This window comes from Pipistrellus kuhlii, unplaced genomic scaffold (genome assembly GCF_014108245.1).
Source record: "Pipistrellus kuhlii isolate mPipKuh1 unplaced genomic scaffold, mPipKuh1.p scaffold_m20_p_9, whole genome shotgun sequence".
Taxonomy (NCBI): Eukaryota; Metazoa; Chordata; class Mammalia; order Chiroptera; family Vespertilionidae; genus Pipistrellus; species Pipistrellus kuhlii.
The window spans coordinates 24,557,412-24,583,151 of NW_023425595.1; the positions used below are offsets into that span (position 1 = coordinate 24,557,412).

A 25,740-nucleotide genomic window follows, 5' to 3' on the forward strand; every position below is an offset into this window, starting at 1 on the left:
GACTAACCATAAACTCAGCTTCACAGAATGCTGCATTCCTGTAGGTGCTAGAAAACTAAAGGTTTGACTCTACCTTATAGAATACAACCCACAAGAGATTGAGCTCAGTGTGGTGTTTCAATCCATAATTATCACAGGTGATGATGGTATTACACAGTATATAATTTGAAGGAAAACAGGAGACCCCTATCTCTCAGAGGACCCCATTATATGACTCTCCTGAAAGGAACAAATATGCAGTGTATTCTGAGTTCCAGTAATGATTAAATATGGCAATAAATAATAGAATTTTCTCTCTAATAACTTCTTCCAAGTGCCTCCCAAGAGAGGCTATTAAGAGACCCAAGAAATTCAAGAAAAATGCTTACAAATGATTTTTTTTAAAAAGGTCCATTAAAATAAAAAAAGAACCATCCTGTGATCACATGTAGGAAATTGGTTAAGAACAAAGATTTTGGATTAGAATCTTAGAGCTATCACTTATTATGTGACCCCTGGCAAGTTACTTAACCTCTACATTTCCTCATTTTTAAAAAGAGTTAATGATATTGCCTTTCTCATTGGAGTGTGGAAAGGATTAAATAAACATTTATCACAGTGCCTGGAACATATAAAGCATTCAAGAATTGTAAAGGATGATGATGGTGGAGGAGGTGGTGATGGTGATGTTGGGGATGAAGAAGATGATGAACATGATGATTATGATGACAAAGATCATGATGCCCAGTAGGCTGATTAACTAACAATAATTTTCAAAAAGTTGGTTCTCAGGGACAATTATTGAATCTTAAAAAAAAAATAAAAAAGACTCTAGTGGATGCTAATGAAGGACTACTGAGAGGATTGCAATGGGGATGACTGTTGAGGATGACTTTTGCAGGGCCACGTTATGGGGGGATTTGAAACATACAATAGTACTTATGTTATGTTGTTATTATTAAGTCATAATAAACTGAGGTCTTCTTGCAGCTCACCACACCCAAGACAGAGTGCTATGTGAGATCCTCTCAGCCTTTCACATCCCTGTCAATACCCCTTCCCTTTTCTTGATACATCTCACTCAACTTTAATTATTGGTGAATTATCAAATAATGCTCTCCCTTAATAATTTGTAAATTCCATGAGAACAGAAACCAAGCCTGTCTTGAACTGCACTGTCTCTTTAGCATTTAGCACACTTCTTAACATAAAGAAAATCCTCAATAAATACTTGTTGAATGAATGAATGACAAAGAGTTCATTTGTCTTTAGTGCATAGTTGGGGAATGTCATATTCAGATTTGTGTTTTAGGTATATCAAACTGAAAGTTATATGATTATTGGATTACAGGCCTACGCTAAAAACCAGCTCAGTGGCCAGGGCCTTTCTGGATTGTTGCTATGAGGACTGATAATTCATACTATAGGCTAGCCTCAAATCTCCAACCAAGATTGAGTTTTCCCCACCTTTGCCATGTGTATTCAGTTCCACCTAATTCCCAAATAGCTTTCTGGGTCCTTCAAATGTTGCTGTGTCAACCATCCAATATAAACTTTGATGGGCTGTTACCAATTCATTGGCTATGCCCATTGCCCTTATTGGATCTTGTCCACTGTCATCACCCTTACCACTGTGCCTCTGGGTTTCAGACCCCCAGCCCCAATTTCAACCAGGAGGTCCTAAAGGAGATCCCAGCTTTATCACACAGCCAGTCCCTGCCATCCACCTGCTATGTGTTTCTGAGATGTACCAGACTCAATGCCCACACATCAACTACAAGGAACTCAGCTTCTGCCTTAAATTGTAACATGATGCTGTGGTCCACTGCCTACCTCTGCACAACTTCCCAAGTTCTGGGGAGCTGCAACTCACGTGCTTCACTTAGAAACTAGCACAACAATTTATCCCACTCCTCCAGGATCAGGCAGAAGAAAATGCTGGTGATGGACTGGCAGATGGGAAGATAGAGCTAAAAGTCCAAGGGTGAGCAAGTGTGTATAGAGGGGTTGGATTATACTGTTCCCCCTGAATAATCTTCAACAGTGGATGCTCCCAGAATTCTCTGGCAGAGATGAAACATCTCACATTCCAAATTAAAGATCATGCATATTTAAAATTGCAAGGGTTGTCTTTTTTATATTGGATGTAGCTAACAGACCTGCCTTCAAACTCCCCTCTGTTCACTTTGTGTTAACCTTAGGCAAGTTATATAACCTCTCAATGGCTCAGCTTCCAATCACCTATAAAATTGCAGTAATAGTACTTATGTCATGTTGTTTTATGATAATTAATCTATAATAATAAAAGGGTAAAATGCTAATTAGACCAAATGTCCTTCCAGGTGTCATCCCAAACATCCATCTGGATGAAGCCATGGCAGAGCAAAGGCCGGTACTGGGTGCCTGCCGGCAGCAGCCAGAGTGAAGCAGCCTGGGTCCCGGGTGCCAGAGGGAAGCCCGTGCTGGCAGCTGGAGAAAGGAAGGCCTACTTTTTTACAAATTTTCATGCATCAGGCATCTAGTAAATTAATATTTTTAATAGTTAGTATATATTAATGTTTGCTAAATTAATAAAATATATTAAGCCCTGGCTTAATATTAAGCTCAATTGGTTGGAGTGTTGTCACATATGCCAAAATGTTGTGGGTTCGATTCCCAGTCAGGGTACATATCTAGGTTGCAGGTTTGATGCCTGGTTGAAGCATACATGAAAGGCAACTGAACGATGTTTCTCTCTCACATTAATGTCTCTGTCTCTGTCTCTGTCTCTGTCTCTCTCTCTCCTTTATTTTATTTCTTTTCTTTTTAAAATATATTTTATTGATTTTTTACAGAGAGGAAGGGAGAGAGAGAGAGAGAGTTAGAAACATCGATGAGAGAGAAACATCCATCAGCTGCCTCTTACACACCCCCCACTGGGGATGTGCCCACAACCAAGGTACATGCCCTTGACCGGAATCGAACCTGGGACCTTTCAGTCCGCAGGCCGACGCTCTATCCACTGAGCCAAACCGGTTTCGGCTCTCTATCCTTCTTTGTCTCACTCTAATATCAGTAAAAATATATCCTCAGGTGAGGATTAAAAATAAATAAATATATTAAAAAAGTTAATCTCCTGTATAAAATAGGGATCATTATCCTCTCAAGTCATAAGGATTAAAGAAGATAATGAATATGAAATACATTACAACCGCTCAATATAAGTTCATTCATTCTCCCATGTGCTACCTCATCATGGGAGCCAGATGAATGGGTCCTGAGCTGAACAACATGTGGATAGGAAGAGGAAGGAAAGGAAAGGGTGCTCCTGGGGAACTGAGTATAGGTCAGCCAAGAGAATGTAACTGAGAATATGGAAGAGAGCAGGAAACATTACAGAATATGTGCTATTTAGAACCACACTTCTTTCTCTACTGTGACCATGTGACCTTTAGGAATACCTATCATGGCCCCTCTCTACTTCTTAAAATATAAAGTCACAAAAATGACTGTGATGCAGAGTCAGCCTATGTCTATACTCCATTCCCCTGGGTATGTGACCTAAACTGGACCAATCAGAATCCTTCCCTGGGATTTTTCATTTTGGAGTTAAAATATAAGGGATTTTTTTCTTTTAGTTGCCGAACCAACTGAAAGGTTTTTCACTGAAGATCACTGGCAGCTATCTTTCCTGTCATTTGGAGAGTTCATCTCTAGTAAGTAAAACGAGGGTAACACATAGAATCCAGACAGAGATAAAGGATAGAAGGAGCAAGACAGAGTAGGTGGAAGGGAAGGATAGAAAAGGAGAGAGAGAGAGAGAGAGAGAGAGAGAGAGAGAGAGAGAGAGAGAGAGAGAGAGAGAGAGAGAGAGAGAGAGAGAGACCATTTGAGGTCCTAGATCCATTTATACGTGAAGCCAGAACCATCCCTGGACTGTCTAAATATGGGACTCAATAAACTCTCTTTTTTGCTTTAGTTTAACTTTATTCCTGTCACTTTCAGTGGAAAGAGTTCTGACTAATCTTGAAGCAAAGAAAGAAAATAACTCTGCATAGATTATAGAAACAGTATTCATGACTAAACTGGGGAGGCTGACCAGGAAGGTGGCAGTTGGTATTTAAATATCATTGAAATGATAGCATATCAGTTGACTTCAAAACTATTTAACTAGATGTCATCTTTAGGGAGGGATTCTAAGGGATGTCAGAAAACTGTCCAGAGACTGATCTGCTTCACATTCTTATCAACTTCTTTGATAAAGGCTTCTAAGGCAGGCTTATTAAAATTGTGGCTAATCCAAAATTAGATAATGAGGATTAGTGATTCAGTGACAGAGTCCAGATTCATGAATGGTTGACAGCTGCAGGGGTAGACCCAAACATGCTGGATTGGTAGAATGGGGAATCATGTCAAATGTTATGTTCAAGGACCAGTTACGCCAGTGTAGTGTGAGAAGGGCAGTAGGCCTTCCAGAAATTCACAGGAATTTTGGCTGGCTGTAAGCTTGGTGTGATCCCAGAGCGCAGCTGCCAAAACTGCAAACACAAGACCTGGCAAGCTTCACACTAACACAGTGTCCAGGACAAGGGAGATAATCATTTGGCCTTGTTCCATCCTGATCAGACAACATCTGGAGTACAAGGTGCAAGGAAACAAGAAGCAGCATCCTGCAAAGAATGGCTAAAGAAAGGGTCAGAAGTCATAGTAGCTGGTTCTCCACAAACACCTCAAGGGCTGATATAGGGCCAAGGGGAAACCTTATATGACTCCCAAGGACAGAACCGGATGATGAGTGAAAGTTTATATGGAAGGCAGATGTTGGCAGCAGAGAAGTAAAACTGTCAGTCCTAGCTCCGGCTCCACCAGTCTGAGTGTGGTCACTTGAAGGAAGCTCAGGCTGTTCTCTCCTCGGCACTCCTCTGCCAAGGCAGGGACGCTGTGATTGTGCGGCTTGAGGACATTCCACTGGCTGCTGTACTGTGTCCCATTGCGACAGGATAGGACAATGAGGTGACCAGGAGCTAAAGTGCATGGGGCAGTCCACGGGGGAGGCTGGGACAGACAGTAATGGGGGGAAATGCTCAGAGAAAAGTGACCACCTTTTGGCCATCTTCTCTTTGTGCCTCACCATCTTATTTCAAAAGAAAAGGAAATAAACTACATAGGATATAGTCCCGGAATCCATCCCTTTGTTGAGGTGGGGCCAGTAAAACTATATAATTTTTTTAAATCTTTCCAAGGGATTCTGATGCATAGCTAGGTTTGGGAACAGCACAAATGACCCTACAAAGTGCTGATTCCAGGGAAAGTCACTCATTAAACTGGTTTGTAGTTTTGATGGATCCACAGGCCCCTCTGCTTTATTCTTCATATAATCAGAGCCAGTGTCTGAAGCTGGCAGCCCCTTTCCTTTGTACTTTTGCCTTCTGTCCTCTGCTTTTCACTTCTGAACCATCAATGCTCCAGTTTTCACTATGCATATGACTGCTGACCTCTTCCCTCCCTGGACCCAAGCCCTCTGCCTGCCTCAACCTCCTGGAGCTCCTTGCTTTTTGTCCCCATCTCTTGGTCTCACCTCTCTCTCTAGCAGAGAGAAAAACATTTTTCTTTCCTTCCATCCAGCGCTCTTAGAGGGAGATCTCACACCTGGGTTCTTGGGGTTTGAATGATACTTTTTTTTTTTTCAACAAATAAGGATTTAGTGCCTGGTATAGCCATTCACTGTTCGGAGTGCTAGAAATAGAATGGCAATAAGAAAGACACAATCATTGAATCTCATAAAGCTTGTATGCCAGCTCGAGGAAGCAGATGATAAGGTCATTTCAGAGAGTTGTTAAGGTATATGAAGAAATAAAATCAGGCAAAAGTAGTGGGAAACAGAAATTGATGGTCAGAGGGGCCTTTTTAAAGAGATAATATCTGAGCTAAAACTTAAAAAAAACAAGGTGTGAGTCATAAAGAGAGCAATCCAGACACTGAAAAAAGCATGTACAAAGGCCCTGAGGTGGGAATGAGCCTGCTGTGTTTAGAAAATTCAAAGGGCAGTATTGCTGTTTTGAAGAGGAGAAGAAAGAAGTAACAAAAAAAATGAAGGATGAGGAGAAAGGAAGAGGGAAGAGGAAAAGCATTAGAACAAATTCCTGTAGCACCTCGCATCAATATTTAGTTTTTATGGGCTGCTTCTGAGTTTGCCCACCTACCTATACTCCTATCCCACACACACAGTGGTTTGTGCTTAGAACCCTTCCTCTCTCTCATATTTGAGACATACAGTATTTGCAAATCTTTGAGCCTCAAATGTAAACTGGATTCAAGTTATTCCCCTTGGACCTCCAATGCCTCAGCAAATCAGCAGGTGTGAGTAGGCCCCCGTTTATGTTTCCCTGAACTTTTCATAGCAGCTATTATATTCTGTGAAAGTTAGAAGCTTTGTCTATGCAGAGCTTGCAAAGGGCTTCCACTGATATCATCTACCCTAGACCCTTCCTGTCTTAGCGTCAAATCTAGACTAGCCAAGACAACTGGTAAAAATTTCATACTAACAAGAGCTGGCCAGCCACATAGAAAGCTATATGTGATGTAGTGAGTTCCCTGATATATATTCAAACACACTACACACTGTTGGGCTGGGGAGGATAGAGAGGAAATAACACTTTAGAAAATTTGGGTCACTTGCTACTCCATTATGTGCTTGAATGAGTATGGTTCCCTCAATCCTTCATATAGTGAGAATTTCAGATTTGTCATGTCAATGTTTCAAGACAAATGAAGCGCAAGTGCACGAGTGTGCGCGTGGCACGCGCGCGCGCGCGCGTGAACACACACACACACACACACACACACACACACACACTCCAGTACCCAACTTAAGAAATATTGATCTCTTCCAGTGCTGAGGAAAAAACCAGGAATGCTGGCCTTAGTGAGAAATGTCCATTTGTTTCTATTCCTCACTAAAAAATCATCTAGAGGGGAACATATAATAAGGCTAGATTGAATCTAGTAACCATGCTAAATTTAATGAACAAATTCAAAGGATTTTAAGGAATACTTTTTATTTATGAGATTTTGGCTTTCCATAGTGCCTCTTGAATCTAAGATTCAACTCCACTATACTCAAATTATTTCTTTTGTCATTTCGCATGTATCAATATATTCCAGTGTTGTTTCTTCTTCTTCTTCTTCTTCTTCTTCTTCTTCTTCTTCTTCTTCTTCTTCTTCTTCTTCTCCTCCTCCTCCTCCTCCTCCTCCTCCTCCTCCTCTTCCTCCTTCTCCTCTTCCTCCTCCTCTTCCTCCTCCTCCTCCTCCTCCTTCTTCTTCTTCTTTTTCTTCTTCTTTTCTCTCTCTCTCTCTCTCTCTCTCTCTCTCTCTCTCTCTCTCTCTCTCTCTCTCTCTTTCTCTCTCCCTCTCTCTCTCACATATACACACAAAAAAATACATGTGTGCACTTTTAAAAACATTTTTATTGATTTCAGAGAGGAGGGGAGAGGGATTGAAAAACATCAATGATGAGAGAGAATTATCGATCAGCTGACTCCTGCATGGCCCCCACTGGGGATCCTGACCAGGAATCAAACTTGTAACCTCTTGGTTCCTGGGTCAGTGCTCAACTACTGAGTCACACCCAGTTGGGCCATTTTCTTGTTACCTTCACTTCTTTCTTTCCTTGCAGGTTCTTTCTTTATTGAGGGAGAAGGTGGAACAGAACAAACAACTCTGACATATTGGCCCTTTTCTGTCTTTTCAGTATGAAACCTATCAACACACACACACACACACACACACACACACACACACACTTCTTTACCTACTGGTTTAGTCAGTAGTTATATCAATTTCACATGCTGTTGAGGAGGTCCATCTAGATGAGCTGTCAGTGCAAGAACATGAAATACTGTGTTTTTAGATGACTGTGCATTAAAACAACCTCCAATTGTCTCCCTAATTCCATTTTTTTAAAATATATTTTATTGATTTTTACAGAGAGGAAGGGAGAGGGAAGAGAGTTAGAAACATCGATGAGAGAGAAACATCGATCAGCTGCCTCCTGCATACCCCATACTGGGGATGTGTCTGTAACCAAGGTACATGCTCTTGACCAGAATAGATCCTGGGACCCTTCAGTCCATAGGTCAATGTTATATCCACTGAGCCAAACCAGTTAGGGCCCTAATTCCATTTCATCTTCATCCTTATGAAAAAATAAATTCCTCCTCCAAATTTTAGCTGGACATGTACCTGTCCAGCTAAATGCTAGATTTTCCAGGCTCCCTTGCAGCTAGGTGTGACCACATGACTATGGAGTGTGTTTCAAAGTTCTAGGTGCAATTTCTTGGTCACATTATTAAAAGAAAACTCTACTTTCTTTCCTTGCCTATATGATAAGTGGAGCTCAGAAGAGTGGTAAATGAGCTGACTATATCTATGTTAATATGAACATCCTAAAGCAGTACTGTCCAATAGAAATAATCCTATGCCAGGTGAAATTAATTTTCTTTGTTAACAGGTATCCAGTAGAAATAAATGTAAAACAAATAACTTCAACTTTAACAACATATTTTATTTAACCTAATACATCTAATTTTCACCTCCATATGTAATCAATATAAAATTATTAATGAGAAGTTTATTTTTTATTCATTCTAATTATTCAACAAATGTGCATTTTATACCTACAGCATGTCTCAATTCGAATTAGCCACATTTCAGTGCTGTGACTCATGGCTATATATTGGTCAAAGAGTGCTAGATGATGGTTAAGCAACAAGACAGAAGGAATAACAATATAACTATGTATAGAGAAGTACTCAAGTTTTAAACCTTGAAAAATTACAATTTGATATGTTTTCATTTTTGCATGTTTTTCCTTTTTGAACTTCATGAAACTGAAAGTAATAACAGTCTCCACAACCATTAAGCACTTAAATATGTATGCATCATTTAATTTTTATTATCAATTTGAATTAAATACTTATTAAAAGAGGGCAAAGGTTAAAAGTAAATTTAAATAATAAAAAAGAAGAAAATGGGAAATGAAAACACTAATTTAAAAAGATATCTGGACATCCATGCTCATTGCAACATTATTTATAACAGCCAAGCCATGGAAACAACCTCATTTAAGTGTCCATTGATGGCCCTAGTTAGTTTGACTCAGTGGATAGAGCATCGGCCTGTATCACCAAAGGATCCTGGGTTCAATTCCTGTCAAGGGCATATACCTCAGTTGCAGACTCCGCTCTGTCCCAGACCCTCGTCGAGCTCATGTGGGAAGCAACTAGTCGATGTGTTTCTCTCACATCAATGTTTCTCTCTGTCTTTCTCTCTCTCTTTTCCATTCTTCCTAAAAATCAATGGAAAAATATCCTCGGGGTAAGGATTAAAAAAAAAAAAAAAAAAGTGTGGTATATACAAAGTGGGGCAAAAGTAGGTTTACAGCTTTGAGTATGCAAAACACAGAGTTTGTTTTTGTATTATTATTTAATAAATATTGCATGTTTTTTCATGTAAACAAACTTTTGCTAACCTTACTTTTGCTAATCCCTGTATATATAATGGAATACTATTCAGCCATTAGAAAGAATGGAATCTTGCTATTTATGACAACATGAATGGACTTTGATCACATTATGCTAAGTGAAATAAGTCAGACAGAGAAAGAGAAATAGTACCCTATGATCTCACATATATAGACTTAAAAAAAAAAGTAATAACAACAAAACTAAGCTCATAGATACAAACAACAAATTGGTGGACACCAGAGGGGGCAGGAGGGTGGAAGAGGGCATTGATGAAATGGGTTAAGTGGTCAAAAGGTCCAAAGTTCTGGTTATAAAATAAATAAATCCTGAGGTTGTAATGTTCAGCATGGCAACTACAGTTAATCATACTGTATTGTATATTTAAAAGTTGCAAAGAGAGTAACTCTCTTTTTAAATATATATATATATATATATATATATATATATATATATATATTTATTTATTTATTTATTGGTGTCAGAGAGGAAGGGAGAGGGAGAGAGAGACAGATAGAAATATCAATGACGAATATCATTGATTGGCTGTGTCCCACACAACCTGCAACCTGTGCAAGTGCCCTTGACCAGAATCGAACCTGGGACCCTTTGTCCCAGGCTGATACTCTATCCACTGAGCCAAACCAGCTAGGGTAAAAATAACTCTTAAAAGATCTCATCAAGAGAAAATAATTTATAATTATATATGGTAAACAAATGGTAACTATTGAGTGATTGTGGTAATCATTTTGCAGTGTATACAAATATTAAATCATTTATACCTCAACATTTTTCTTTAAAAGGGAAAAGGGTAATGTACAAGAAAATAGGAGAGGTGGGAGGAGTGTCTTACAATTAATTACAATACCATCAGTAGTACATAATTTCAAGTAAAACTAGATAAGAGTTCATTTAAAAGACCCCATCCTGCTTAAATTTCTCAGCTTATACCTACGTACTTTTCAAACATATAATTTTACAAGCATGATCATATAACATCTTCATGTAAAAATAAAACAATAGTCAAATTAGTTTCTTTTTTTCCTATCCAATTTGTTTCTGTTTCCCCACAAACAAAAGGAATTGGCTAAAGATTGACAAGGTTCTTTATGTTTCTAAATCAATCCTCTGGTTTATGGGAAAATGCAAAACTGAAATCTATAACAGAAAAAAGAAAAGAAAATGTAAATAAGAACCTATTACTTTAATTTTGTGTCCCAAGATATGTCAGTTATTATCTTGGTTTGCTGCTGCTGTTTTCCTTCAATGAAGACAGCATCCAGAAGGATGAGGGTAGCCGAGAGAATTCATTCTACTCTCAATTTATTTCATTGAATTTGTATAGAATACTGGTTCAGAGCATAGATTTAAGAGCCAGATATCCTTGAATATTTTTTAAAGAATAGTTTATTGATTTTTTTTTAGAGAGAGGGGAAAGGGGGATAGAGATTAAGGAGAGGGAGGGGTGAGAGAGAGAGAGAAAAAGAGAGAGAGAGGGAGAGAGAGAAAGGGAGAGAGAAAGGAAGAGAGAGAGAGAAAGGAAGAGAGAGAGAGAAAGGAAGAGAGAGAGAAAGGAAGAGAGAGGAAGAGAGAGAGAGAGAGAGAGAGAGAGAGAGAGAGAGAGAGAGGAAGAGAGAATCAGCTGCCTCCTGTATTCCCCCTACCAGAGATGGAGATGCAACTTGGACATGTACCCTTGATGGGGAATCCACCAGCAACTTCCTGGTGTACCCAACAAAGCCCAACCAACTGAGCAACACGAGCCAGGGCAGTCATCCCTGGATTTTAATCTTGAATCTGCTGATTATTAGCTGTGTGACTATGGCAACTTACTAAACTCTGTAAGACTTGGTGTTCTCATATGCAAAAAATAAGAATAATAATAAACCACCTCAAAGTAATACAATAAATAAGATGTGAGATGAGTAGGAAGCACTTAACACAATGCCTGACAGGCTACTCACTGCCAAGTATTTTTCTATTTCTGAAATAATCATCTCATAACATATATGTATTTTAGCACCTACTGTGTGACGATTTTCCTTTGACAAGGATTATTTCTAATTCTCACAGCAACACTAAGGATGGGGTGTGGGAACTCACTTTCATTTTACAGTTGGAGAGATTGTGGGTCAGAGAGGTGAAGTGGCCTGCCTGAGGTCACCAAGTACTTATGTGACTGAGCAGGAGTTGAAACAGACCCAGCCCATGATCAAAGCCTGTGCTCTTTCCACCAGGCTGAGGTAGTGTGTGCCCCAGAGCAGGACAAAGAAAGACAAGGCAAAGCAGCGTTGGAGGTCTCCAAACCTCCCGGTTTAGAATAAATCCCTCAATTATGTTTAAAGTTGGAGGAGCTTTTCAAATTTCAACTGGACATTCTTTTCCCACCACGTTCCTTGAAATTCCCCTTTTAAAGAGCATCTAGGAGAAGCCACTCTCATTAGCCATGGCCTGGCTTTATTTTCCTAATAAACAGACCTAATAAATCAGACAAAGAAGGCTCTTTTATTTTCAATCGATTCTTGAACACTGCAGCCGATTTTCTCCTCCTTGGCTTGAAATTGTGATCTGGGAATGGCGGGTCCTGCAAATTGTCCTCCCAGAAGCAATGCCCCTTGAGGATCCTCCACTTGTTATTTTTAATCACTGTAATCTCCTTCTCAAAGGAGGCCCTGGTCAGAAACAGAGCAGGCCTTTCAGGGGCTTTCAAAGCACAATTATTGCAGAGGGACCCGGATGGGGGGGAGGGAGGGAGAGAAGTGGTGGGAGAGAGAGGGAAGTCAATATAGTACTAACAACTTGGAAAAGCTGAATAATAAACTCAATTAGATTCTGACAATTGAGAAGAAACCCCATGTTTCAATACATTTGCAATAAACAGTGGCCATTTCATTCCAGTCTAGAAAGCCTGAAGGATATACTAGGGTGGGGGACCATGGAGAGCAGAAGCTATTTGGGGGTGAACTGGAATACTAGGGATAAAGATTGAGGCAGGAAAACAAGCCAAGTATTGATTCCAAGGATTGTGAGGAGCCCTAATTCAGGAATTTTTTTTTTTTTTTTAAGAAAGCAAATAGAACACCAGGGGAATGTTAATTTCCACAGCCCTAAGTCAATACTCCACGAAGAATGCATTAGACTTACTTTTCACCAATTATTCTTAGAAAGTAAAAGCCAACATTAAAATGTCAAACTAGGTCAGCACCTCTTTCTTCCTAATGGTGAGTGGCGGGATCGGGTTTGCTAATCACAGAAGGCTTCCATGTGGTTTCTGCAGGGTCTTTCTTTCAAGAGCTCTTAGCCACGGGAAAGGAGGATGATCGCCCGTCTCATAGCCTGGGTGGGGGCTTCATAGTCCCAAAGGCTAACTAACATTTTGGGCTGGAATAACTGTAGGGTGACAGTCTAGCACTCCCCTCTCCCCCAGCCCCAGTCCCCACCTCCAGGCCATGGACACCTAGGCAATCAGGGAGCCCCGTGGTCCATGGGAATACCTAAGGCACCTCCTTCCCAGTTCTGGGGCCCTGGCTACTGCCAGTGCTTAGCCAAACCGGAGGATTCTTGTGGGAAGAGATGCCACATAGGGCACTTGGCCTAGGCCCCAGACCGGTCTAAAGCACAGAAAAAAAAAAAATCCTCCTGGGTTTAAATTAGGAACAATTTTAGGTAAGCCTTCTGCCATGGAGAAATCAATCATTCATTTATTCAATTAATTCTTGAAGACCAGAAAACTGCTATTCACGGTAGACTGGACAGAGTACTGAGAAAAACCTACGTTTACACACACACACACACACACACACACCCCAAAAACAAAACAAATCTGAATTATTAAATTAATAAAGGTCATCTAACTCAAACTAGCATGTATGGGAGACCTCAGGCACACTCATCTTTGTAAACTCATTCGGGACAAGCTGTCAGAGTGGCTGGATAAACAGCTATTTTCATGGCTGGAGAACGGATCCAGAGAAATTGAGGACTTGCATAAGGTGGTACAGCTACTAAATCCAAGTCCATCTGACTCCAGAGCCACACCTTTCCTACCAAGGCGATCTGGGGCCATTTCCCAAGAGCACACAGATTCTCCATATGGGGGATGGCTAAGGAGACTAATGGGGTTGTTCCCGCTTCCCTCTGGTCCACTGGGGGCATTGGCTGTTTCCCAGCTGCAGGCCTAGCTCCTTCAGCTGCTCGCCAACCCAGCCGGGTCCCTCCAGCGCTGGGTTGCTGAGTCGCATGTCCTCCACCCAACATCCTTCTCCTCTCAGTGAATCCCCAGGATCCCGCCAGCCCGTGCACCCAGGGTCCTGGCGGCTGCTTGTCAAGCGCTGAGCGAGGAGCCTCTGGGTACCAAGGGCGCTAGGCAGCCGGTTCTGGGAGCTCCCGGTGGAGAAAGTCGGGATCCCCTAGAAATGGGAGAAGGGTTCAGAAAAGGGTGGCCCCTGGTTCGGACGCGGGCGCCCGCTGACACCGCCCTAAACTCTCCAGTCTTGCTCCCACCGCCTCCTCCCTCAAAGCTCTAAGAACCGGGACGGCAGGTGTGGAAGTGGGGGAGGGAGGGGGCGGCTGTGAACCCATTTGCCCCACTAGATGCCCCCAGCAACCCACTTTCCCCTGCTTGGTGCCAGAGTTGGCTTATGACAGGGTGGGAGTGGAGAGGCATGCTCCCTGTCACTCCCCGCCTGCCTTGGGTGGGGGGGGTGGGGGGAGGAGAGGGGGAAACCAGGTAGGCTTCCTTCCGGGCCTCTGCTCAGGTATGTGCCTGGAGCTGCCCTCATGCCCGGGAGGCGCTCAGCTGCCTGGCCCTCCGCTCCCTGCCCTGGGCTGAGGAGCTTGGGCGCCACCTCATTGGGGCACGGATCCTCTGGAGCCAGGGTCTCCTGACCTCTGGGGAGCAGACTTCGGGAATTTGGGCGTCCCTTCCCATCTTCACCGGGTTCCCCTTTCCTTTTCGAGGCTACACTGAAGGCCGGTTCCACTGGGGTTGGGGGTCATGGGTGTGGGACGGGGGGTTTGGGGGGGGGGGGGGGAATAGAGAATGTCTAGAAATCCAGGATCCTCTCCTGCCTGGAAAACAATTGGGAGTTCTTTCCAGAGACCCTTCCGAAAAGCTTCGGGCTCTTCCCTCCTTCCCATGCCCAGGGAAAGGGGAAGCTTCAAGTCCCTTTTCCTGGAAGGGATCTTTCGGGGGAAGCAGGAGTGAGGGTTCCGCTGGGTTGTCAGTCAGAGAGAAGCTGGTGTCTTCTCCTCCAGGAATGGAAGGAAGCGGGGAAAGCCGGAGTTCGCCACCTTGCTTGGGATGCACCCGGGAGAAACCAGGTCCCCTTCACTCCAGAGACGGAGCTGGAGAGAGGCGGGTCTCCACGGTTCTCCCCGACCCAGCCGGTTCCCTACCAGCCAGACGGGCGTGACGCGCTGCTTTGCTGTAGCCCACACCCGGGATCCGCGCATCGGAAACGGGAGGTTGTCTCCCCTGGCAGAGGGCCCCCACGACGGCCAGGAACTAACTGGCTCGGGAATTGGCTCGCAGCTAAAGAGGGCTGAGGATGGCCAGAACCGAAGGGTCCTCGCCGGGCTGCGCAGACCCCGTGCGCCCGGGGACCGTGCGCCCTCCTCCGGTCCCGCGCGGTCGGTCGGCGCCCTCCGGGGGCCGGGTCCCGCGCCCCGCCGGGCCACTTACCGCGGTAGCTGGTTCCCGGCTTGTAGAAGTCGGGGTCGCCCTCCACTCGGAGGCTGAACTCGGTGTAGCCCTCGCGGCGCGTGCCCTGGGCGCGCAGGATGCGGCTGCAGTAGCCCTCCGACTTGGGCACTTTGTCCAGGGTCTCGTCGGAGAAGGCCAGCACTGCGGCCAGGGGCAGCGCCAGGGCCAGCAGCGCCGGGCTCCGGCTCAGCCTCAGGGGCGCCGGGGGTAGCCTCATTCTCGCGGGGGGGCCCCAACTTTGTGCTTACTGCCGCAGGCCCTCGCCACGCAACTCCTGCCCGAAGGGGTCCCCGCGGAGACCTGGCAGAGCCTGGGCGGGAACGGGAGCTCGGAGCTGGAGCCCGGAGGAGACCTTGCCTGCCTCGGCTTGGCAGCTGCGCTGCGCGGAACTGAGCTGAGCCGAGCGGAGCGAGCGGAGCAGCGCGAGGAAGGAGGGCGGCGGCAAAGGAGGAGGAGGGAGGGCTGATTTTGCCCAGATCCCCGAGCGCAGCGCTGTTTTTTGTTTCGGAGCTGGCGATTAGCTGCGCTTCTGTGTTTATTTTGAGATGCTGATTCCCAGGGTCTGGCGAGGGAATCGTAGGATCCTGGGACACTGCAGGCTCTGTCCCACCACTGAGGAGGCTGCTGTCCCCACCCCCCTACCCCCAGCTACACTCTGGACCTCTGGACCGTGTGGAGGAGGGTATTTGAAGGAGGGAAAGACACTAACTTTCGTTGCACACCTACTCCGTGCCTAGCTATATGCTGGGGGGGGGGGGGGGGGGTTCTTATGCTATCTGCTCTCACCTTCTCCACCCTGACAGCACACAATAAACATGACGTTACTTTCACTCATTGTATAGATGAGAAAATTGAGGCCTCAGCCAAACAGATAAGGCAGGATCAGATGCCATGACTATCTGACTATTGTCCTTCTCATAGCGGCTGTTGGAACAAGTCAGACCAGAGGATAAGAAATGGACAAAAATAACTCATCCTTTGGGCCCAGTAGGCACAGTGCCTGGGAAAAGAGTTTTGAAAGGCTCCAAGAAAAGGCTGTGTTTCCTCCGCTTAGATTTTAGTTCAGGTTCTCAGACACCAATGAGATGATTGGAGAGGAGCTGAGCCACTGGGCTCCCTGGGCAGAGCCTCAGGCAGCAACCCCAAGGCCAGGCAGCAGAAGGCCCAGATGCAGAAATTTCTGCCAGCGTTTGCCTAGGGACAGGCCTGAATCAAACCTTAGTCCTGCCACTCACCTACTGTGAGACTTGGGAGAATAATCTAACCTCTCCAAGCTTCCTTTCATCGCTCTGGAGAAGGTATTTGTGAGTGACTGCGGGCCAATACACTCTTCCTCTAGGGGGCGCTAGGATCAAATGAATTGAGCCATATAAAACTTGGGCTGGTCTTTTGTGTCCTCCACACCTCCATCCCTTCCTTCAGTGGGTGGGTTTGGGCTGACCTGGAGAACCACAGCAATGAAGACCAAACCTACCTTGGAGATGTCTAGGCCTCTGCCTCCCCTCAGTGTGCACATTTCTAACTAGGTGCTCTCAGAAACTCCAATTCCCCCTGGGCAGTCAGCACACCTCAAAAGTCTCCATTTAAAAAACAATCTCACCCCAACTGGCTCAGTAGATAGATAGAACGTTGGACTTCTGGGTTCAGTTCTGGTCACGGGCACATAACTCGGTTGCAGGCTCCTCCCTGGCTTGGGTCCTGGCCTGGGTAGGTGCAGGAGGCAACCAATCAAAGTGTTTCTCTCTGTCTTTCCCTCTCCCATTCTAAAAATCAATAGAAAAATAACCTCGGTGAGGATTAAAAATAAATAAGTAAGTAAATAGCAATCACCTTTGCTTTCCAGGTCAGGTTTTTCTCTTTAACATCACTAACAGCCTAGATGAGCCATCTGCGTTGGAGGTCCCCATTGCTCTTCATCTGGCCACTTACTCCTCAGTTCTTTTGCTGGGACTCTCGCTGCCACTATTAACTGGACACCTTTTTTTCAGAGGTCACCCGAGAGTGCCCCCTTGCTGAAGCCAATTAATGGACGCTCTTTTCTCAGCCCCGATCTTCCTTGACACTCAATAGCACCTGATCCAACTGACCAGCCTTCCTTTGTAAAAGTAGCATTCAAATTCACAACTGCGAACTGAGTGAATTATCTCCAGTGTCACTATATTGGCTTGGAGCTCATGCTAGACTCGATGGTGCATAATCCTAGTCATACGGCAAGTTTGCTTTGAATGTAGATTTAGGGATCAACTTTGGGCTGAGCAGTGGGCATCAGAGAGAACAAAAAATTTATTCATTTATTCATACATGTTGAAGCCTCTCCATGTGCTCAGCTCTGGGCCACAAGTCATATATTGCCTCTGTGGATCCCACAATCCTGTGGAAAAGGCAAATATTAAATACAGTTCCACAAATCTTTTCAAATTATACTTGTGATATATGCTACAAACTAAGTGGTTCATGAGAGTATACCCAATTTTTGTCTCAGAAGACCGGAAACTGCAGGGATGCATATTATGTGGCCCCTGTTTCACAAAGTTCATGATAAACAAAGAGGCCCAAATATGTGCTCTTGAATGTCTTTTCATCTAAATCAACACATTCAAATCTAATATGGAGGTGGGTGGTATGGAGCAGGCTAGGATGTAATAGTTAATTTTTTATGGATCATTGACAGGAAAGCCATGTGAGATAGGAGCACCTCTCCCCTCCCCCTTCTTCCTCCCCCCCACCCCACCCCCCGTCACACACACACATTTCTATTTTCCAGATGAGGAACCTATAAAATTACCTGTCTAGGTGCCACGGCTAATAAGGGAAAAAGAACCAGCATTCAAAGCAGGTCTTACCAACAATAGAATAGGGTTCTTTCCACCATACAGTGGTGACCTCATCATCTGGGCAACAACAGAACTCTAAGCAGCCCATCACGCTTCAATGCCACTACCCAAGCTGGATTTTCCCTAGCCAGCTCGGCTGTCACAGCAGACCTCTGCTCCCCTCACACATCTAATCCATCACCAAGTCATTAGCTTCACCTTCCAACTACCTCTTGAATCTGTCCACTTCTCTCCATCTCCTCTGCCACCACACCAGGCTGAGCTGTCATCATCTCTCAGCCTCCTAATTGGACCGCCTGCATCCACTTTTGCTCCCCTCTAATCTGTCTTCTGCACTGAAGCCCAGATGCTCCTCTTTACAATGAAGAGTTGGATGTCAATCCCAAGATTTAAATCCTTTTTCAGTGGCTTTTTAGAGCTCTCAGAACAAAGATAGAATATTTAATGCGGCCTCCAAGGCTCTGTTGGATAGCAGCTCAGGCCACCCTTTCTCTCATGGGCTCCAGCCAGCATGGTTTTCCTGTTTTGTGAACTTCTGCCTGTGTGGTTCTCTCTGCCTGGAATCCAACACTCTTTAGTTTCTCCGACCATCACCCTGTCCCAGCCAACTCCTCTGTATCCTTTAGATCTCACTGCAAAACTACTTCCAAAGAGAAGTCCTTCCTGATTTCCTAGAACAGATCCTGACCCTCTTTATAGCACTCTGAAACCTGATGCCTTTCCTTTTACTATTCTAAAGATTTACAATTACTTATTCATTTGTATGTTTGATTTGTTTTTGTATCTGTTCGGCGTCGGTCTCCATCACTAGATTCTGAGCTCTATAAGGCCAGGGGCTGTCCCTGGAGCTCATCACTGTATCCTCCATGCACATCACAGAGCCTGTCTCCATAAGTATTTGCTCTATAAATAAAAGTCCTTGTCTCCCTATGTCTCACCTCAGTTTCTTCAAGTGACCTCAAGACCCTCCACCATGTGATCATAGATTGCAGTCAACTCCCAGTGCCACCCAGCTAGGTTCCCTTGTCCCCCACTTTCAGACTTGACTTGGCACATTTGCTTATACCTTTCCCACCACTTAGAATGCCCTTCCATCTCCTGCCTATGTACATTCTCCTCTTCTCCAAGGAATGAGATCCCTCATTCTCTCCCCCAGACTTCAGTAGAACCTATGAGGAGAAAGTTTCTTATTCTGAGTATTGCATTCTGATGGACTGTCATGAACTATTGTGTCGCTGTCTCATCTCCTAGCAATGAATCCAGTTTACTTTCTGTTTAATTTCCTGTTAGATGTTTTGTTCTGTGTAAAATACACTGGACTTCAAGAAATCTCTTTCCAGTTTCACAGCCTAAGGCAGAGCTGATGCTGGTTGCTAGGATGTTGCTAGGGAAAGTCATTTAGCCAGGGTAGATAATTAACTTTATCAGTGTGTGTGGGTAAGTCATAGAAGGCAAGAGCTGGGGGCTTCCCTTCTCCAAAAAGAAAAATACACCTTTGATTGAAAAAGGTGACATCAGCCCCCCCCCCCCCCCCAATCCCTCTCTTTAAGAGAGAAGGAAAGAAAATTGTGTTTCTAGATTAGTGTCTTTCTGCATATGGTCATTGAAACACAAGCATCAGATCCTTTCCTCAAATGCTAATTCCAAAACCCCATCCCAGACCTATCAAATTTGCACTTTGTACAAATTCAAACTAAAGTTCAGGGAACCACTATCCCAGAGCTTTTAACTCATATTTGAGGTGCAGCCATCCTCTAGCTTCCACTGCTCCAGTGAGCTTAGCTCCCTCCACACCAGCTGTCTCCCCGCACAGAAACGCCCTCAGGTTGGAAATCTTGGCTCTCAACAGCCCTCTCTCATTCCACCTCCAACTTTCCCATTTCCTCACCCCCTTGCAGGGACTCTTCATCAATGAGACCTATAACTGCATAATCACTTCTGCTCTACCCATCTACCTTGTCTATTCATTCCTCACTCAATCTGGACACATGCTTAACGATTTTAACCACATCCTCACCAACACTCTTCCTTAGGTCACCTCTTCTATAGATATTTCTCTAACTAACCCCCTTCCCTAGATCAGCTAAGCAGAACAACGGAACTATTTCAGACGTCTGAGTTCTGCCGTATAAAACCTGGCAGCCCCACCAGCAGCCTTACTACAAACTCGTGAATTCTATCTTTAAACATACATATTAAATTTATTCCTAATCAATTTCCTTTCCTATTCTTCATAGCGTCTTCTCTCTTGTTACTAGTCCTTATCATTTTTATCAAGGTTGCTATATCACTCTTGTAATTCTCACTCTTTAGTCTCTTATTTCACCCTGAAAGAAAGTACATTAGAGATGAACTTCCTCTGATCTCTGTCTCCTCTATCCTCATAGCAAACTCTAGCAAATTCCAACTTCATTTCTTGCCTCAAAGGAAGAGGAGTTTTGAGACTTCAGTTCTTCCCAAGACTAATCCCCTCCTGGGTCCTTGTCCTTATCCCCTCCCGCTGAACACTGAGCAGGCTGTGATCCTCTCTCCTTCTTGTGTTTGTTTCTGTTTCATCCTTGTCCTTGTCCTCAGCCTGTAGACTCAGCTACGTCTCCCTTGTCCTGGGAAGGTAGCAGCAGTTGAGGGGCTGGGGGAGGGGATGAGGCATGACACTGGACCTTTCGCCAATTTTCTCTCCCTCTCCAGCTGTTCTCTTACTGTGTTTCAAATCAACCTTGCTGAAGGAGTTGCCCTTCCTTGCAATCTCCACTCCCCCCCTTTTCCATTCATTTTCCCATGCAGTGCAGTTTGGTATCAGCTCATATCTCTTTATTGAAACTGCTCCAAGAGAGGTCACCCAAGATCTCCTAATTGCCATAGTTATGGTCTGAATTAAAATAGGCAAAAGCTGTCAGCCAGGGCCCTTGTCATTACACAGCTGAATGGAAGCTCACCACCGGAAGAAGTTAAAGGGGGGTGCACAGCAGGAGGTCTGCTAAGGGGTAGGCCTGGTCCCAACCTGGAGACCTCTCCATCTCTCTGCTTTGGCTTTATGGATTAGAGAGAACATTGTGTCTGAATGCAAAACAGCATGTCAGGTGCAGCTGTGGCAGCTCCCAAGAGCAAGCCCCTTGCAAGTCCAGCCATGTACAGAACCTAATGACAGCCCACATTCCCTCTTGCTATTAATCTATCAACCCCCAACCTGCTTTTAAAGTTCTGGAACTTCATGGCTTGGACCACATGACCATGGCACACTCCTGCCACCTGGTGACAGCATGCTGAATGTGCAGCAGTGTTAAGGAAGGAACTCTGAAGGCACTCGTAAGGTCACTTCTTTGGGCCAATTTTAGACTGGATTGTTTGCGCTGTGACTATTATAGGGTCATTGAGTTTTCCACTGTGTTTAGAATATTGTGTCTGCATGCACTAGCTAGTCAATGGATTTTTGTGCAATTTTAACCTTTCGTTCAACAAGCATTTATTGATGAACTAGGAAGGTGCTACAAAGGGAAGACATAATTCCTGCCAACAAGCTGCAGAGGCAGATAAAACAGATGTTTGTAAAATGAAGACTCTTGTACTAAATATCAATGAGAGGACAGAGGAAGAAGTGACTAATTCTGTCTGGGGTGAGGGCCCAGGAAAAGGTAACATTTGAAAAAGGCACTCAACACCTTCTTGCTAGATAGGTAAGAACTTGCTAATTAGAAAAGGGAACAGGTACTCTAGGCAGAGGATACATAGTACAAAGACAAAGAAGTATGAAAAGGCAGGCTGTGTCCTTGGGATGATGGAATAACCTTTGCAGTGGCACTGTATAAAGATGGATTGCTAGGGAGAGTCTGGGGCAGGGACATATGCTAAAAGGCTTTCATAGTAATCAGGAGGAGGGTCATGGGCTAAGGCTAGAGAGGGAGGGAAGACATCGAGGGCTGTTTAGAAAGTGGAGTGAAGAGGATGCTGTGCATGGTGATGTGTAGGAAGGGAGAAAGGAGTCAAGAATGGCTCTGAGGGTTTTCACAGGAACCACGGGGCAGGGAGGGGAGTGTCGGTTGTAATATAATTACCGGAGATAACGAATTTAAGAAGAGAAACTATGGTATGTATGTGGGAATGGGGAGATAGGGTGAGATTATATACATTCAACTGTGGATGTGTCCCGTTTAAGGGGTCTTTCAAAGTGGGATGTACCATGGACTGCATCAAAGATAATAGGTCTCCAGCTCAGACGATAGGTGGGTGCTGGGGACAGACCTAGAGTTGGTAAGATATTGGGCCCCAGCACCACTGTTTAAGGGGGTCTCAAAATCCTATGTTGCTTCCTCTCAGTCTTGTGTTCTGATTTTCAAACCAACAGATGGATCTGATAAATATACTCTTGCTTAGCAAGCTAGTGGGGAAAAAATAATCTTTTTTCCCCCTGGCTCACCAGGTGACATGTAGCTGTTCACGGTGTATCCTAAGGTGAACCGAAGAAGTAGGGTCTTTCAGAGTTTGTTAGCTGACAGCTCCTCAGCTTATGCATGAGACTAGAATGGGAGAGAGGCACTGAGAGAGGAAAATAGAGGAGAAAATGGACCCACATCTTCTCAGCCTGATGACATGAGGAAGAGACAGAAGAGAAGCACGTAAATCCAACAACTGGAGATGAGGGAAGAAGACAGAAATGGTCAGCAAAGAGTAACAAAAAAAGTGCAGAGGACAAGATGCTTCCCTCCACCTCCTCCTATGATTAAATGTTCATTTGCTGAAAATAAGAAAGGTCTTCTTTGCCTTCCAATTATCTGTGCCTCAAGCTTTGCACCTCTTCCAACCTGAAAAATATAATTGCTGAAGTGTCAAGTTTACCAATTGCATTGTGGCTTTAAATAAGCTGAATCCAACTGTTATTTCAAATACACAGCCCAGAGAGCTAGGACCTGTGGGGGGGGGGGGGAGGGGAAAGGTCCCCAGAACATAATCAGCCCTGGACTTGCTTTTCTTAGAAAATTGGAACCAAGTGTGTCAGTCTGGGCATTAAGAGGAAGTAACAATAAGACACATTTTTATTCATTCATTAGATAGTGGTCACCTTGACATTGCTGAGCTTTTTATTGAGCCACTGAAGGACAGAAGGGTATGTCTCCTGTCTGCAAAGGGCTTGCAATAATTAAGGTTGCCAGTTACATCATGCCCACTAAAGCCAGGCAGAGGTAGTCTAAACACTTCATGTTTATAAACTCATCTAATCCTCACAACAACCAAACTAAAGGTACTTTTATTATTTCCCTTTTGCAAATGAGTAAACTGAGGCATGGAGAGGTTAGGCGACTTGCTTGCCCAAAGTCACAGTTTATTTGAGAGCCCATGCAGATGTACAAGAGACATTTCCGTGTCAAGGAAGAACCAAGACAAATGGCCTCAGTGTCCTTGAAAAATCCCCAGAGGGAGAAATCTCTATGGGCTGGAGGGGGTCCAAAGGTTTCGAAGAAGCAGTAAGACTTGATGGAAGGGTAGAATTTTGGAGAAAGACACCTTGAGTAGCACAGATTATAGGGGTACAAAATAGTGGCAGAGCAGTGAGGGGGCCGCCGGTCTGCAGCAGAAAGCTTGTGGCAGGAATCGCAAGGAAAGCTGCTGTGACAGAGCGAAGTTGTGATGAGACTGTGGTACTGGAATTTCTTTTGAGAAGTTTTAAATGTGAAATGAGCTTTTAGTTCCCGGCTCAGTGCCCCTTAATGTAGTGCACAGGAGCCAGTATTCTGAGTGCATTCCCTCACCAGGCTCCATTAACTCATTAAACTTAACATTTCACTTTTGTTCTTCTTAACAAGTCCTGGCATCTCAGATGCTGACCTTTTGAAAATATTTTCTCATGTTGATCGTCAGTGCCCTTCCTTGTCCTCGAAGATGCAGCTCAAAGCACCTCCAGGAAGCTTTCACTAATGCCCAGCCAGGGTTGTCACTCCTCTGTGCATCAGGCTCCATGCACACAACCCCTGAATCACACGGAATCATCATCTAGGCACACATCTGGTTCACTTTCACAAGACCCCAGGTTCTTTAAAAGGTGGAACTGTTCATGTAGTACAGTGCCTGGCACATAGTAGACCCTAGTAAGTGTCTGCTGAATGGATGGATGAAGGAATGGATGAGTGACCACTATTATATTGAAAGAGTCTAAAGGATTTCTCTTGTCTAAACCTTTTTTTTAATGAACTCTCTGTATACAACCAAAGGAACTCCTTAGCCCTTAGTTGCCATTACACTGGCCTCTTTATTTATTGCCTTCACAGCACTTATCACAACCTATAATTATTTGATGTGCCTGTTCACTCTCTTAGGATAATCAACTCCATGAGTGCAGGTGCCACATCTGTCTTGTTCACTGTTGCATCCACAGCTCCTTACACAGTCATGGTTAGTAGTGAACGCTCTGCACTCATTAGTTGAATAATAGAATGAATATCACATCTCCAGTCAATGGTTCAGATTCTTTTTAGATCCCTCAAGTAAAGGGCAACTCATTTTTTTAGACAACTCTAATTTTCAGGAAAATTTTATGTCTATTAAAATAAAAACTACTTCCTTAAGATCCCTACAGAACAAGCCTAACTCTCTTACTAAGAAGCAGACTTTGGTGGTTTATAATGTCTACAGATTCATTGAGATTCCTCCCTTCAAAAGATAGAGATTACTAGTAATATTTCTTGCCTTGAAGTGAGCAGGACTCGGATGGAGAAGTTACAATGTGTGGCTTCATGGATGGGGTCATGAAAGGCACTGTGGCTCCTTCCTTTCTTAGACAGCTCGCTCTGGGGGATGTGAGCTGCCATGTCAAGAGGACATTCATGCCACCCAAAGGAGAGAACTTTGTAAAAGGACTGCAGGCCCTACTGACATTCTGCCGTCACCTCATGAGAGACCCCAAATAGAACCACCCAGCTCATCCCTTCTGAATTTCTGTCCCACAGAAACTGTATATAAATAATAAGTGATATTTTAAGCCAATAAGCTTTCATTTAATTTGTTACACAGCAATAGATAACTAATGCATAACCCTTTCAGTTCTGGCTGTGAATTACCATGTTGCTCTATTTTCTTCTCTTTTCCAGCTTAGACATGGTTTCTGAATCCCCTGTCCTACTATTCTTTCTCCCCATGGCATGTTCACCTTGTCATCAACCTTGAAGCTGGCACCCAAAACTGAAAACAGAATTTAAGGTATGACTGTGTAATCCCACAGAGAGAAGCCCTATTTGAACATGGCCACACCATGCTGTCACTTGACATTGACTTCTTTCCTAATTTTATTATGAACATTTCAAACACAGAAAAGTTGAAATAATTTTAAAATTAGCAACCAAATATCCCCTATCCTGATTTCACAAAGAACATTTTACTAGCCTTTCTTTATCATAAATCTACCTACCACTCTACCATTCCATTAGTCCTTCTTTTTTTGTTTAGTGCATTTTAAAATAAGTAGGAATCATCCCCATTGACCTTTCTGTCAAAATCATCAAGTCCTTTTCTTATGTGCTCCCTCCCCCAACCTATTTTTTCCACATACCATGCTTTGGTCCCAAAATACAGGGCTTATTTACCTTTATTAGCATGGAAAATCAGATTGGCATGAGGGGAATAGAAAAGGTTTTGAGGATAAAAATAATTAGGTTAGGATCTAGTTCTTTCACTTCCAGCTATGTGATATTAGGCACGTGACTCAATCTCTTGGAATCTTGGGGTTTTTTAAATC

At 43.9% G+C, this 25,740-nt stretch overlaps 1 protein-coding gene across 1 annotated transcript in view; it reads right to left on the reverse strand.

Moving 5' to 3' along the window:
• SPON1 (spondin 1) overlaps nucleotides 1-15,649 on the reverse strand; it is a 251,181-nt gene extending 235,532 nt beyond the window's left edge. Inside the window, exon 1 of the mRNA XM_036427060.2 lies at nucleotides 15,163-15,649. Within this exon, the coding sequence (XP_036282953.1) occupies nucleotides 15,163-15,400 (238 nt within the window). The 5' untranslated portion in view covers nucleotides 15,401-15,649. The remainder of the gene's footprint in view (nucleotides 1-15,162) is intronic.
• Nucleotides 15,650-25,740: the final 10,091 nt, after the last annotated feature.